This window comes from Mobula birostris, chromosome 7 (genome assembly GCF_030028105.1).
Source record: "Mobula birostris isolate sMobBir1 chromosome 7, sMobBir1.hap1, whole genome shotgun sequence".
In the NCBI taxonomy this organism is placed as follows: Eukaryota; Metazoa; Chordata; class Chondrichthyes; order Myliobatiformes; family Myliobatidae; genus Mobula; species Mobula birostris.
The window spans coordinates 135,720,273-135,736,169 of NC_092376.1; the positions used below are offsets into that span (position 1 = coordinate 135,720,273).

At 39.4% G+C, this 15,897-nt stretch overlaps 1 protein-coding gene across 1 annotated transcript in view; it reads left to right on the forward strand.

Moving 5' to 3' along the window:
* Window positions 1-15,897, forward strand: part of unc5a (unc-5 netrin receptor A) — a 337,030-nt gene that overhangs the window by 179,622 nt on the left and 141,511 nt on the right. The window contains exon 9 of the mRNA XM_072264606.1: window positions 6,502-6,669. Coding sequence (XP_072120707.1) covers window positions 6,502-6,669 — 168 coding nt within the window. The remainder of the gene's footprint in view (window positions 1-6,501; window positions 6,670-15,897) is intronic.

Sequence of the window (15,897 nt, forward strand, 5' to 3'; positions counted from 1 at the left end):
ATTGGTATTTTTGGATGTCAAAGTTTAAATAATTTTATTATCAAAGTACATCATCATCATCATCTCATAGTGGAGAATGATTCTTCCCCTGGTAGTTGATCTGGTTGCTTGCGGGTTGTGAGATGACTGAGGAGGCGGATCCATAATCCACAAGCCCTATTGCCGTGTTTCCAAGTGGAGGTCACTGAAGTGGTGGTGGATGTAGCTGGTTGGGCCTTTTCCAGTCTCTTCTTACGTTGAAGCCACTTAGTCTCAACAGTACAGTGGAGGTATTCTTCGAGCTGTGCAGTCCCTCATAGAGAGTCCTTCTCCAGCTTTTCCTATCCTGTGCTAATTTCTCCCATCCATTCAGGTTGATGTGGCACTTCCTCAGGTGATGTCTTGATATTGTCCTTGAGCTGCTTTTTCTGCGCTCCAGGAGTGCGCTTTGCATCCTTGAGTTGGCTGAACAGGAGTTGCTTAGGGAGGTGGGAGTCAGGCATATGGATGATGTGGCCAACTAATCACAGTTGGTGTTGAGACACAATTGTGGTTATGGAGGTAATGTTAGCTTGCTCCAGGATGCTGGAGTTAGTACCCCTATTCTTCCAGCTAACTCTCAGAAACTTTCAGAGGCATCGTTGATGGTAGGTTTCTAGGGATTTTATGTGCCTGCTGTATGTTGTCCATGACTCCACTCCATATAGCAAGGAGGGGAGGACTAGAGCTTTATAGGCAAAAAACTTAGAGTTGGTCTTGACATCCTGATCTTCAAAAACCCTCTTTCTCAGCCTGGCAAAAGCCCCACACGCACAGTCTATTCTGCGAATATTTCAAGGTCAGTGTTGGCTCTTGAAGAAAGAAGGCTGCCAAGATATGGGAAATGATCAGTATTCTCCAGAGGGATGCCATCAACTTGGATGGTTAGAGGTTTAGGAGCTTGAGCAGGTTAGGTTTTCTTGATGTTTAGATCAAGTCCCAGGAACTTGTATGCTCTGGCAAAAGCATCCATGATGCATTGCAGGTCCTCAGAGTGACCAACGATGACATTGTCATCTGCATATTGGACCTCCATGATGGAAGGAGTTGACACTTTGCTCTTTGCCTTGAACCTGTTAAGGTTAAGGAGTGCCCCCCCCCCCCCCGGACTACTTGTGGGTGGTTCTTGGCCTCTGAGGTGAAGAATGGTTGCAATGAAAACGGCAAACAGAGTTGGGGCAACGATACACCCCGGATTGACCCCAGTCTCAACCTTAAAAACGTATTATTTCCGAGTCACTGTTGCTGATGACTGTTGCACTCATACTATTGTGTAAGAGCTGCAGGATCTTGAGGTGTTTCTTCAGGCACCCAATTTTGGATAGTACCTGCCAAAGGACAGAACAATTTACAGAGCCAAATGCTTTGGTAAGGTCTATGAAGACCATTTAAAGTGGGAGATTTTTTTTCCTGGGCTTTCTCCTGCAATTGGTGTGCTGTAGAAATCATGTCACATGTTCCTCTGGCTGAACGAAAGCCACACTGAGACTCAGGCAGGAGATCTTCTGGCAGAGGCGAAAGCTGGTCACATAAAATTCAGGTGAGAACCTTCCTGTTATACAGAGGAGGGAGAAGCTCCTATAGTTTCCACAGTCAGCTTTGTCATCTTTTTTGAAAAGTGTGATGATCAGGGCGCCCCTGAGATCAGCTGGAATCTTCTCCTGGTCCCAGATCTTGACAAGCATGTCATGAATATGATTTAAAATTTATGTGAAAACTTCATTGAGGATTTCTGCTGGAATTCCATCAGGCCCAGTGGCCTCATTTCTTGCAGGTCGTCTACACTTCTTTGATAATAAGTGGTTTACTCATGTCCTCCTTCATGTGTCATTGTGGAAGCTGGTTGATTGTCAATGTACATATACAGTATGTCACCATATACAGCCCTGAGGTTCATTTTCCAGTATATGCAAGAAACACAATAGAATCAATGAAAGACTGCTCCCAAAGAAAGAGGTTAATAATAATAAATAAACAAGCAATAAATATATAATTTAATTTAATTTGCTTTAATAGTCTGAATTCATTTGAAAGTTTTAAACTATTCTATGAGTTTTAAAAATTTTATCTTACATGCTTCATTTCAATGTTATTTTAATCAGTATTTAATAGTTTGGACTTTTTTTTAACTCTAAGATTCACAAACAGTCCTTTTGACTACTTTTTCAGCCAGCAATGCCTTGACCAACGCTATGCTGTCTACCTAAGCTTATCTTTCAGCAGCATCGAATGGGGCTTAATCTGAAAGCTATAGGAGCAGAATCGGCCATTCTGGCTGATTTGTTTTCCCTGTCAACACCTTTCCCCTCACTTCTCCCCATAACCTTTGATGCCCTTACTAATCAAGAACCTATCATTCTCCATTTTAAATACACTGAATGACATGGCCTCCACAGCCATCTGTGGGCAAAGAATTCCACAGATTCACTACCCTCTGACTAAAGAAATTCCTCATCACTGCTTTAAATGGATGTTCTATTCTGAGGCTGTGCTCTCTGGTCCTAGCCACCTCCCTCTATAGGAAACATCTTCACCATGTCTAACCTAGGCCTTTCAAGATTTGATAGGTTTTAATTAGATCCCCTCTCATTCTTTTTAATTCCAGCAAGTACTGGCCCAACCCCACCTTCATACACAATCCCTTTCATTTTTGGAATCATTCTTTTAAACCATCTCTCCAATGGTAGCACATGCTTTCTTAAATATGGGGTCACAATACTACAGATATTGATTGACTAGTGCCTTATAAAGCCTCAGCACTATATCCTTGCTTTTATATTTTACTCCTCTTGAAAGGAATGCAAACATTGCATTTACTTCCCTTACAAATAACTCAATCTGCCAGTTAAGCTTTAGGGAGCACAAGGAATCCCGAGTCCTTTTGCACCTCTGATCTCTGAATTTGCTCCCCATTTAGAAAATAGTCTAAATCTTTATTCTTTCTACAAAAGTGCATGACCATACACTTCCCAATATTGTATTCCATTTGCCACTTCTTTGCCTGTTTTCCTAATCTATCTGTCATTCTGCAACCTCCCTACATCCTCAACACTACCTGTCCCTCTGTTTCATCTGCAAACGTGACCATAATACTATCAATTCCATCATCCAGATCATTAACATACACTGAAGAAAGAAGTGGGCCCAACACAGGCGCCTGCGGAATACCTCTAGGCATGGACAGATAATCAGAAAAGGCCCCTTTATTCCCTATCTTTGCCTTCTACCAATCAGCCAATCTCCTGTCCATGCTAGCATCTTTTCTGTAATACCATGGGCTCTTATCTCATTTAGCAGCCTCATAAAGGGCACCTTGTCAAAGGTCTTCTAAAAATCTACACTGACTCTCTTATGTCTATCCCGACTGTTATTTCCTCAGAGAATTCCAATATTTGTCAGGCAAGATTTCCCCTTAAGAAGATCATGCTGAATTCTGCCTATTTTATCATTGGCTCCACGTACCCTGAAACTTAATCCTTAATAATGAACTCTAACATCTTGCAAGTCAGTGAATTCAGGCTAACTGGCTGATAATTTCCTGTCTTTTGCCTCCCTCCGTTCTAAAGAGTGAAGTGATGTTTGTAATTTTTCTGCCCTCTGGAACAATTCCAGAATCTACTTATTCTTGAAGGATTACTGTAAATGCCTTCATAATTTCTTCAGCAACCTCTTTCTGAACACTGGGGTGGAGTCCATCTGGAGCAGGTGACTTATCCAACTTCAGACCTTTCAGCTTCCTAAACACTTTATTTTTTAGAAATAGCAACTTCGCTCACTTATGCCCCTGACACTCTTGAATTTCTGGCATGCTGCTGGTGTCTTCTGCAATGAAGACTGATACAATACACTTATTGAGTTTGTCCACTATTTCTTTGATCTCCAATATCATTATTTAGCAGTCCAATATCGATTGTTGCCTCTCTTTTATTGTTTATCTGTCTGAAAAAAACTGATATCATTTATATTATTGACTAGATTATATTCATATTTCGTCTTTTCTCTCCTTATTGTAATGAATTGCCTTCTGTTGGTTTCTAAAAGCTTCTCGATTCTCAAGCTTTCAAGTACTTTTTGCTGTACTGTATATCCTTGCTCTTGCTTTTATGCTGTCTTTGACTTGGCCTCTTGTCACAGTTGCCTCATCCTCCCTTTAGAATGCTTCATTTTCTTTGCGATGAACTAATCCTGCATCTTCCAAATTACTCTCAGAAATTCCAGCTATTGTTGCACTAGCATCATCCCTGCTAGTGTCCCCGTTGGTTAACTCCTGTCTTATGCTTCTGTAGTTACCTTTACTCAACTGTAATACCGATACATCTAATTTTAGCTTCTCTCTCTCAACCTGTATGGTGAGTTCTATCATATCATGAGCACTGCCTTCCAAGGTTCCTTTACCTTAAGATCTTATTACATCCAATCCAGAATTGCCTTCTCTCTCGTGGCCTTCACCACAAACTGCTCTCAATAGCCATCTCATAGGCATTCTACAGGTTCCTTCTCCTGGGATCCAGCACCAACCTGATATTCCCAGTCTATGTTCATATTGAAATACCCCATGATCTTTGCAATTTTGCCACTTTTACATGCCTTTTCTATCTCCTATTGAGTTTGTACCCCACATCTTGCCTACTGTTTGGAGGCATGTATATAACTTCCATTAGGTCTTTTTACCCTTGCAGTTTCTTAACTCTACTAAAAAAGATTCTACCTCTTCCAATCCTTTGTCACTTCTTTCTATGGCTTTTCACCAACAAAACCACCCCACCACCTCTGCTCAGCTCCCTGTCCTTTCAATATAATATGTATCCTTGTATGTTAAGCTCCCAGCTGTGATCTTCTTCCATCCCCAACTCTGTGATGCCCACAACATTGTACCTGCCAATTTCTAACTACGCTACAAGATCATCTACCTTATTTCATATACCGCGTGCATTCAGATATAATACCTTCAGTCTTGTATTCACTGCCTTTCTTTTCAATTTTATCTCCATGTTTCCTGATAGTAAATTCTTATTCCTCTTTGAACTTTTTGTCTTACTCTTTATTCTGGAGACTTCGATAACCTCTTCTGCACTCTCCTCTTCTACTTTATCCATCCTTTTCCAACCCATTCCCCTCACCCCAGTCCAGTGACTCCTCAGGACCCTGGTCCCAGCATGGTTTTGTTGAGCCTGTCCCGTCGGAACAGTTCCCTCCTTCCCCAGTACTGGTGCCAATATCCCACTAATTCCAGCCCACTTCTCCCACACCAATCTTTGAGCTCAGTCATTTGATTCTGTGATCTTACTGGTACTGCGGCATTTGCACATCTTGGATATCAATCCAAAGATTATTACCTACTTAGTTCTGCATTTTAATTTAGTCCCTAGCTGTTCAAATTCCCTCAGCAAAACCTCGTTCCTCATTCTTCATACATTGTTGGTACCCACATGGACCATAACAACTGGATCTTTCCCCCTCTCTCCATATTCCTTGCAGATCAGATAAGAGGTTCAGAACACAGGCACCAGGCAGACAACACAGCCTTTGGACACTGATTTTTGAGACAGAGAATTGTGTCTAATGTCCTGATTAAATTATCCCTAATTAGAACTACATTTCTGTTCTCTTCCCCTCTTAAATGGCTCCCTGAAACTTGGAGCCAACATTCAGTTGCTCATCCTTCCTCTCAATGAGATTTACATGGGCAACATCCCGCCTTGCAGATGAGGGCGGGGGCGAATTTTTGCAGGAAATTCTTGGCAAAGGAATCAAGAAAGGTAGGTGGAAAGGAAGGACAGTTTGTCCACTGAAGACTGCAAAATCTGATCTGTTATAGTACATCTTACAAAGTTTGTTCATTGAACTTTGTTAAGCTGTTCTCTTTAATATATTTTGCTAACATGCATTAATCTTCAATATTTTTGTATTTCTACAATGTAACTTGTATTGAGACTGTTTATAAATTAACAGTGATTATGTTTATAAGCTATTCAGTGAAATAAAAGGATTTTTAGAAGTCCTGAAGACATCAGAGATGCAATTCAACCCCATTTAAATTTTTCATTTTCAGGCCTTTGTCTTTCCTTTCCATTTTGACATAAGATAATAAATAGTTAAGCAACTGAGAAGTTCTGAAAGATCAACACATTTAGGTTGGACCTAATGTGATTTGTCAGTCAATTGAACTTTATTTTTTTCTCAGATGTATTGGGTTAATATAGCTAAGCATTGTTTAATGATATTTTATATCAGCAGTGTTATATCCTTCAACACAATAAACTGAGGCATAGAAATAAACAATACCTCTTTGTTTACTTGTTAAACTGCTTTAATCATCAAAATAGATTTGGGGTTCAAAATTCTCAGAATAACCTTTACATTTTCATATCTATGTAATCCTATCAATTGCTTATATTCAAATAATAGAACACTATTATTTTTCATGATGCTTTTGATTTGTAGAGGTATTTGGTGTATTTATTGGTTGCCCCTTTTGAACAGTAAATGGTGGCTGGTCCACATGGACAGAGTGGTGGCCCTGTAGCACTACCTGTGGTAGAGGATGGCAGCAAAGAACACGCACTTGTACCAACCCTAGCCCTCAGAATGGTGGATCATTCTGTGATGGAGAGAACACCCAGAAAACTGCCTGCACCATCTTGTGTCCAGGTAAATATTTAACTTCTAATTGTTTTTCATATATTTCAGTTGCCCATTCCCAATTTTCATTTGGGACTATGTATAAGCTGAAAAACTAGAGACTCAGAATTAATCAGTCTTAGAAACTAACAGATATTCATTCATTTTCATTTTCTCTCTCTCTCTCTCTCTCTCTCTCTCTCACACACACCACACACATCTAAACATGCTAGTAACTTCATCTGCAGAACTTTGTCAGTAACAGTTTGGAAATCTTAAAAAAAAAACACGTGATTGAGCAGGAGATCAAATGATGATGAAAATTGGTGACAATAGGTGGAGTTATGTGGACAGTGAAACAAAAGCTATCGAAGGAGTGAGATTTCAGTGCGAATGTAAAGGTGTGAGTTGTGGAGTTACAGTGAGTGAATGTGAAAGTAACTGGCTCCGAACTTGAGTTGTGAAAATGAATACAAGTCAGTGAGTGTCTGTGTGATGGATATTAACCGTCCAGGGCCCAGGGGGACATTTTACCAAGCTCAGCTTTCTAACACAACAGCAAACTCTTCCAGGGTCAGTGACTTATTTTTGAGCAAGTTAAAGTGCCAACCAATATTCCTTGCTCAGCCACTTGTAAGCAAGTGAGCAAAAGGGTCCTCATTGGCCCATTATTTAATCAAGAGAAAACAATGGGGTCCACTTCTGTTTAATTAAACAATGCATTCACCTGGGCTGACAAATGTAACTGAAAAATGTCACATTGTGTGAAGTCAGCAAGTAGTGAAAAAAGTAGTATAACTGTAAGAGAACAGGTAGGTTTGTTAGGAATGACAGAAAATGACTAGAATCTATTCCTCTGCTTTCAATTTCTGCAATAGACAACTCGTTCATCTGCAACATGTTAGTATGACTTTTAGTTTATAGGGGTTGTACCTTCATTTTGGAAATCCTTTGTTTCTGAAATCATTTGTAATTTGGTAATCCTTTATAAGATAAAATTCTCAAAACTCAGGATTTCTATTTAAATATAAATGTATCACTAAAAATGAATGAACAGTGTTTAAACTACTTTGATAACTGGAAGTATGTCTTCATTGGTGGAGGGGGGGTTGCTGCTCAAATGACAGGAATTAGCTGCTAAACTCACTGTGGATGATAAACAGGGAAGTGATCGAGCTTTTGAAGAGTAGTTGGCTATAGTTTTACCTCCCTCTAGTGCAAGTACGCATAGCCATCTGTATCTGATAGGGCTTAGGATTTTTATTTGAGCTCAGAAACCCAAGGATAGCAAACCCAATACCATTACATCTCTGTGATTGAGTGGAAGATATACAAGAAAGATAGAGTGCAGAAGTAATAAAAAAAAAGTAGAATACAACATTTCTATTTACTTGGAACACTTAAGACATACAATCCATATTTCACACACTTTCAGTAACCAATTTTCTTCTTGAAGCTTCTTCCAAATACATATATGTAAGCTGGACACCAATTGATACAAATCACCTAAATACAATTAACACTATCTAATTACAATTAACACAAATTAATACATGTCACAAGGATACAATTAACACAAACATACAGTGGAATAGCAGCTGATTTTCAGGGCATTTATAATTGTTCGATATTTTCTACTAATAAGTATCTTTTTATACACTATTATCTACTGTAAACAATTTTTCCATAATTATTTGAATTAAATTTTTGAGTAGATCATATTTAGAAAATTATTGAATAAACCGAGCAAATTTTTGTCTGGGGTTCTCCCAAGACAGGCATTGCAGCTGGACCTGAAAGGATTTGTCAGATCCAATGGTCCAGGGTAAGAATTCAATGATGTAACAATGGCAGCAAATTCTGCTTAAAATGCATCTGTTGAAAGTTGCAGAATATCATGAGGCATGACACAGGAGCACTATTAAAGAAAAATTGCCTCCACACAAAGGAAGGAGCTACAATGGAAGGTGACCAAAGGAACGATATAGAAGAAAATAAGAATGAGGGTCAATTGGAGTGTGGGTAGGAGGTGGTAGGGGATGTATTAAGGGAATAAAAAAAGAGGGCTGGTGATCTGACATGTAAGCAAAAGCTGCTAGAAATTATTGTGAGAAAGGAAGATGAGTTGATGTTAACTGATATTTTAACCGATTTTTTTTTTGAATTTCAGGTACTGATAAACTTTTTATACCTTTCCATATTTATTCCTTGGTTTTTAATGAAAATTGTACAATAACTTGGTCAGTTCTGCTCGTAGGTTGTTATGTATATTTATAATTTAATTTCTTCTCTATATTTAGTGTATATTAATATGCTAGTAAATGCAGGGAGAAACAACAAAAGTTAACAGCATATTTTCTGTGATCTAAGCATGAGTTTTTCCAGCATTTTCTTTCACATTTCCAGCATCTGTTTCTGCAGTTTTTTGTTTACTGATTACATGATGAAACAATGTTTTTCTAACTTTTCTGGAAAAGCAGTTTTAATGACAGTAAAGATTAGTGAGAGTCAAGAGAATTGTGTGAACAGATAAACAAATGATTTTGAAGGATTGAAATTTCTGCCCTCTGATACATAAGCTATGTCTCCCACTAAATCTAACTACAGAGTGAAGCAAGTAGCAATAATCTGAAAATATTTTAAGAAAATAGTTTTGAGTATCTATGCCACCTCTACCCAGCTCACACCTCACCCTTTACTAATGGGTATTGAACATCCGAAAATTAGTGGCTAGTTCCGAATGAGCTTCTCCTCAAATTTATACAAAGATAACACTTAGTTTTGTTGTCAATATCCATTTTCATTTTGTAGTTATTCCACAGTATCCTGTGCTATTCTCCTCAGATGAATAACTAATATTTTTTTTTCATTAAAACCAATGAGGGATTTAATTGTGAATAAGTATTTCTTTTTGTTCAAGAAAATAGCTCATAATTGTAATCATCTTGTCAATAAATTGTATATATTTTTGATATGAATGATCACAACTCAATTTAATTTTAAAAGATAGAAGATAAATTAGTCTTGTGTAATGTTACAAAAGATGTACAAAGTGTGAAATTGTACTCCCACCACAAAAGACATCTGAATTCTGCTTTCTCTGTGCAGTTTTGTTATTGTTCTGGTGACCAAGGAATAATTGATCCATAGGATGAATTTGCTTAGAAGTATTCACACACATATAAGATGTGTATTTAGTTCAGCCATTGTAAGCTACAAAATCAAGGATAGAGCAGGGGCAATGAATCAAACAAAAGTTAAGTGAATGATACATCAGGATGCAGTTAATTGACTATACCTTAGCATTTAAAATAATCATTCCCGCAGTCCCATTTGAAGAGCTACAGAACCTAGGTCTCTGTACCTTCCTCTACAACTGGATCATCAACTTCCTGACCGGAAGACCAGAATCTGTGCAGTTTGGAAATAACATTTCAATCAACACTGGTGCACCACAGGGATGTGTGCTTAGCCCACTGCTCTTCTATCTCTACACCCATGATTGTAGTTAGGCATAGCTCAAACAGCATCTATAAATTTGCTGATGATCCAACCATTGGTGGAAGGATTTCAGATGGTGATGAAACGGGGTACAGGAGCGAGACATGCTAGTTAGTTGAGTGGTGTTACAGCAACAACCTTGCGTTCAGCCTCAGCAAGACCAAGGAGCCGATAGTTGACTTCAGAAAAGGTAAGAGAAGGAACGCAACCCAACCCTCATAGAGGGCTCAGAAGTGAAGAGAGTGAGCAATTTCAAGTTCTTGGGTGTCAATATCTCTGAGGACCTAAGTTGGATGCAACATATAGATGGAGCTATATAAAGAATGCAAGATAGCAGCTATATTTCATTAAGAGTTAGAGGAAATTTGATTTGTCAATTAAAACACTCAAACTTCTACAAATGTACTGTGGAGAGCATTCTGACTAGCCACATCACCGTCTGTATGGGGGGGGGGGGCTACTGCGCAAGATAGCAGTAAGTTGCAGAGACTTGAAAAATTAGTCAGCTCCATTATGGGTGCTAGCCTTCTTAGGATCCACTACATCGTCAAAGAGCGGTGACTTAGGAAGGCAATCAATAAGGATCCCTCCACCCAGGACACGTCCTCTTCTCATTGTTACCGTCGAGAAGGTGGTACAGAAGCCTGAAGGTGCACACTCAGCAATTCACAAACAGCTTTTCTCCTTTCTCATCCAATTTCTAAATGGACATTGAACCCATGAACATTACCTTACTACTTTTTCTTTTGTTCTTTTTGCACTGCTTATTTTACCTTAACTCTTTAATACACATACTTACTGTAATTAAGTCTTTTTTCTCTATATGTATTTATCATGTACTTAATTGTACTGCTGCTGTAAAGTTAACAAATTTCATAACATATTCCAGAGATATTAAACCTGATTCTGATGCATATGACCAGAGAATATTAAAACTTCAAGAACCGTTTATGTGGATGTTATGGGATGGGGAGAAGATTGTGGAACTGCTGATGGGAGATCTGGAAAATATTTTTATGCTCAAGAAAATTAGTTCCAAGCTGTAGAACTTGGAGCAAAGGTAACAATGACTCCCACTCCCACTAATCAAGCTCTTTTAATATAGTACATGCAGATATTAGAGGAAATGACCAAAATCTTTGTCAAAATTTTAAGGACTATTTTAAGGAGAGGTGCTGAGGATTAGGGCGAGGTCTTAAGTGTTTAATCACTTGGCAGCCGAAAGGTAACTGTCAATGATGAACCAATTAAATTCAGGATTGCTCAAGAGAACAGAATTGGAATTTGCTTCGGGTGACTGGCCATACTAAAGGAGTTTTATAAACCGAGAATTAAAAAATGGTAAACACGAGGAATTCTGCAGATGCTGGAAATTCAAGAAACACACATCAAAGTTGCTGGTGAATGCAGCAGGCCAGGCAGCATCTCTAAGAAGAGGTACAGTCGACGTTTCGGGCCGAGACCCTTCGTCCTGACGAAGGGTCTCGGCCCGAAACATCAACTGTACCTCTTCCTAGAATTAAAAATTGGTTCCGTTATTTTAGGGGAAGCGTCTTTTGGGGAGGAATAGGAAGGAAGATGTGTGTATGGCAAGACTGAGGTTTGGACATATGGGTTTGCACTCCACTTTGGCACTTGTTGGTAAACATGGGAGTGGGTGGTGTGACTTCAGTAAGGTGCCAGAAACAGTGGAACATGTGATCATGATGTGCCACAGGTAATCAAAAGAATGTAGGAAGCTGTTTAGGCAATTATTGGGTAGATCTGGAGTGCCTAGCTTGCAGGATATTCCGGCACCTGGAGCAAGGATGGTTGAGTCCTGTGGGGCTCGAGTGAACTTTTAAATTAAAACAGGTTTGTGAGGCAGGATCTGATCGCCATCACGGATCCTGTCATACTCCTTAACAGTAGGTGGTGGTAATGCACCTTCCTGATAAGTGTGAGCCACCATTAGCACAGAAGAAGAGAATTGGAACGGATGGGGGTATCGTTATAGAAAAATGGAGGAAGGAGTCAAACCATTGAATTCTTGAAATGGGGAGTTAATTAAAATATGAGAACACTCAGTCCTCTTTTTATTGTCATTTAGAAATGCATACATCCATTAAGAAATGATAAAATGTTTCTCCGGAGTGATATCACAGAAAACAGGACAAACCAAAGACTAATACTGACAGAACCACATAATTATAACACATAGTTATAGCAGTGCAAAGCAATACCATAATTTGATGAAGAACAAACCATGGGCACGGTAAATAGTCTCAAAAGTCCCCGAGTCGATCGACTTCCGAGTCCCTGATAGCAGGCGGCAAAGGGGAGAAACTCCCTGCCATAAACCTCCAGGCACCGTCAACTTGCCGATGCCTTGGAAGCAGCTGACCACAGCCGACACTGAGTCTATCCGTCCGAAAATTTCAAGCTTCCGACCAGCCTCTCTGATACAGCCTCCCGAGTGCCTTTGACCTCGCCCCGGCTGCTGAAACACGCAAAACCAAGGATTTTGGGGCCTTCTGCTCCAGAGATTCCGGTTACCACACAGTAGCAGCGGCAGCGAAGTGGGCATTTCAGAAGTTTTCCAGATGTTCCTCCGTGCTCTCACGTCTGTCTCCATCAAATCAGAATTGTGCACGGTCCCCTACTTGACAGATAACAGACATCACCACTGAAGTGGCCGCGCGCACTGCTGTCGTGCCCCCATCTTCTCCTCCCGAATATGTTAATTGCTTTTAGGATTTTAAAACTGGAACATTTCAGCCAATTAAAACTATCTCAGAAGAGAGTAGTAGACTTCTCAGACAATGCTATGAATATTCTTGTATGAAATTAATTGGGATTGGGGAAACAGACAAAGAAGATTACATAGTAGGAAATCTGCCAACAGAGAAGCCACGACAATGGGAAGGATGTGCACTTTGATATTGGAACCTCCTAACTTCCCTGACCTTCCCCCTTCAGTTCACTGATAACATGATTTCTGTAAAGGTAAGTGTGTTAATAACAAGCTCTATTTTAATGTTTACAAACTGGAGTCCAATATAACTTACAAAAGTTTAATGACAACGCTAAAGGTTACATGGTTAGGAATGATTAACATAGGACAATTATTTAAGCTGACGTTCCTGTAAGGCATCCATACCCTTGGAATAACTGTTTCTCAAAATCATTAGCATGATAACCCTTTAATTTTTTTACAGCTGTGCAGACCGACCATTGCTCTGAGCAGGAAATTTTTACATGGCCTGAATACTGTGTGGCACTTAAAATTGTTTTATAATATGCATACTATGAATATTTAGAATGAAAATCAGAAAATCACATACTATTATTTTTATTAATTGAAGGGTATAATGAAACACAGTATAACAAAGAAAATATTTCACATTTAAGTGTGTTCTCATCTATCTTTCTTACAAATTCATTGTCTATAAACACTGTCCAGAGGAATTTTGTATCCAGATGAAAAATGCATCTTAATCTACATTCGATCATTTAAATCAGGCATTCCCAACCTTTTTTATGCCATAGACCCCTATCATTAACCAAGGGGTCTATGGACACCAGTTGGGAACCCCTGAAGTGGAACATTTTCTACTCTTTCTGGATTGACATTTGATTGAATTCATAAGACTGAATCCACATTCACAGTCAGCACTAGAAGCTTGAAATGTTTCAATGATATCGACGCGAATTGACAGTTCTTCAAAATCTCTGTTTCTAAGCACGTGGTTCAGCATATCAGTGGACATCTTAATTGAACCAGTCTTAACTTTCGCAGAAACAACAAATTTAAGATCACTGTATTAGAACCATAGAACTATAGAACAATACAGCACAGAAATAGGCCTTTTGGCCCTTCTTGGCTGTGCCAAACCATTTTTTCTGCCTAGTCCCACTAACTTGCACCTGGAACAAATCCCTCCATACACCTCTCATCCATGTAGCTGTCCAAGTTTTTCTTAAATGTTAAAAGTGAGCCTGCATTTACCACTTCATCTGGCAGCTCATTCCAAACTCCCACCACTCTCTGTGTGAAGAAGCTCCCCCTAATATTCCCTTTAAACTTTTCCCCCTTCACCCTTAACCCATGTCCTCTTTTTTTTTTCTCCCTTAGCCTCAGTGGAAAAAGCCTGCTTGCATTCACTCTATCTATACCCATCATAATTTTATATACCTCAATCAAATCTCCCTTCATTCTTCTACGCTCCAGGGAATAAAGTCCTAACCTATTCAACCTTTCTCTGTAACTGAGTTTCTCAAGTCCCAGCAACATCCTTGTAAACCTTCTCTGCACTCTTTCAACCTTATTAATATCCTCCCTGTAATTTGGTGACCAAAACTGTACACAATACTCCAAATTCGTCCTCACCAATGCCTTATACAACCTCACCATAACATTCCAGTTCTTATACTCAATAATTTGATTTATAAAGGCCAATGTACCAAAAGCTGTCTTTATGACCCCGTCTACCTGTGACACCACTTTTAGGGAATTTTATATCTGTATTCCCAGATCCCTCTGTTCTACTGCACTTCTCAGTGCCCTACCATTTACCTTGTATTTTCTACCTTGGTTTGCTCTTCCAAAGTGCAATACCTCACACTTATCTGTATTAAACTCCATCTGCCATTTTTCAGCCCATTTTTGCAGCTGGTCCAAATCCCTCTGCAAGCTTTGAAAATTTTCCTCACTGTCCACTACACCTCCAATCTGTGTATCATCAGCAAATTTGCTGATCCAATTTACCACATTATCATCCAGATCATTGATATAGATGACAAATAACAATGGACCCAGCACTGATCCCTGTGGCACACCACTAGTCACAGGCCTCCACTCAGAGAAGCAATTCTCCAACACCACTCTCTGGCTTCTTCCATTGAGCCAATGTCTAATCCAATTTACTAACTCTCCATGTATGCCTAGCGACTGAATCTTGCTAACTAACCTCCCATGCGGGACCTTGTCAAAGGCCTTACTGAAGTCCATGTAGACAACATCCATTGCCTTCCCTTTATCCACTTTCCTGGTAACCTCCTTGAAAAACTCTAATAGATTGGTTAAACATGACCTACCACACACAAAGCCATGTTGACTCTCCCTAATAAGTCCCTGTCTATCCAAATACTTGTAGATCCTATCTCTCAGTACTCCTTCCAATAATTTACCTACTACCGACGTCAAACTTACCGGCCTGTAATTTCCCAGATTACTCTTAGAGCCTTTTTTAAACAATGGAACAACATGAGCTATCCTCCAATCCCCCGGCACCTTATCCGTAGATGCCGACATTTTGAATATGTCTGCCAGGGCCCCTGCAATTTCAACACTAGTCTCCTTCAAGGTCCGAGGCAATATCCTGTCAGGTCCTGGGGATTTATCTACTCTGATTTGCCTCAAGATAGTAAGCACCTCCTCCTCCTCGATCTGTATAGGTTCCATGACCTCACTACTTGTTTGCCTTATTTCCATTGCCTCCATGCCAATTTCCTTAGTAAATACAGACGCAAAAAAAAAAAAATTAAGATCTCCCCCATTTCTTTTGGTTCCATACATAACCGACCACTCTGATCTTCAAGAGGACCAATCTTGTCCCTTACTATCCTTTTGCTCTTAATCCTGTAGAAGATCTTTGGATTATCCTTCACCTTGACTGCCAAAGCAACTTCATGTCTTCTTTTAGCCCTCCTGATTTCTTTCTTAAGTATTTTTTTGCACTTTTTATACTCCTCAAGCACCTTATTTGCTCCCTGTTT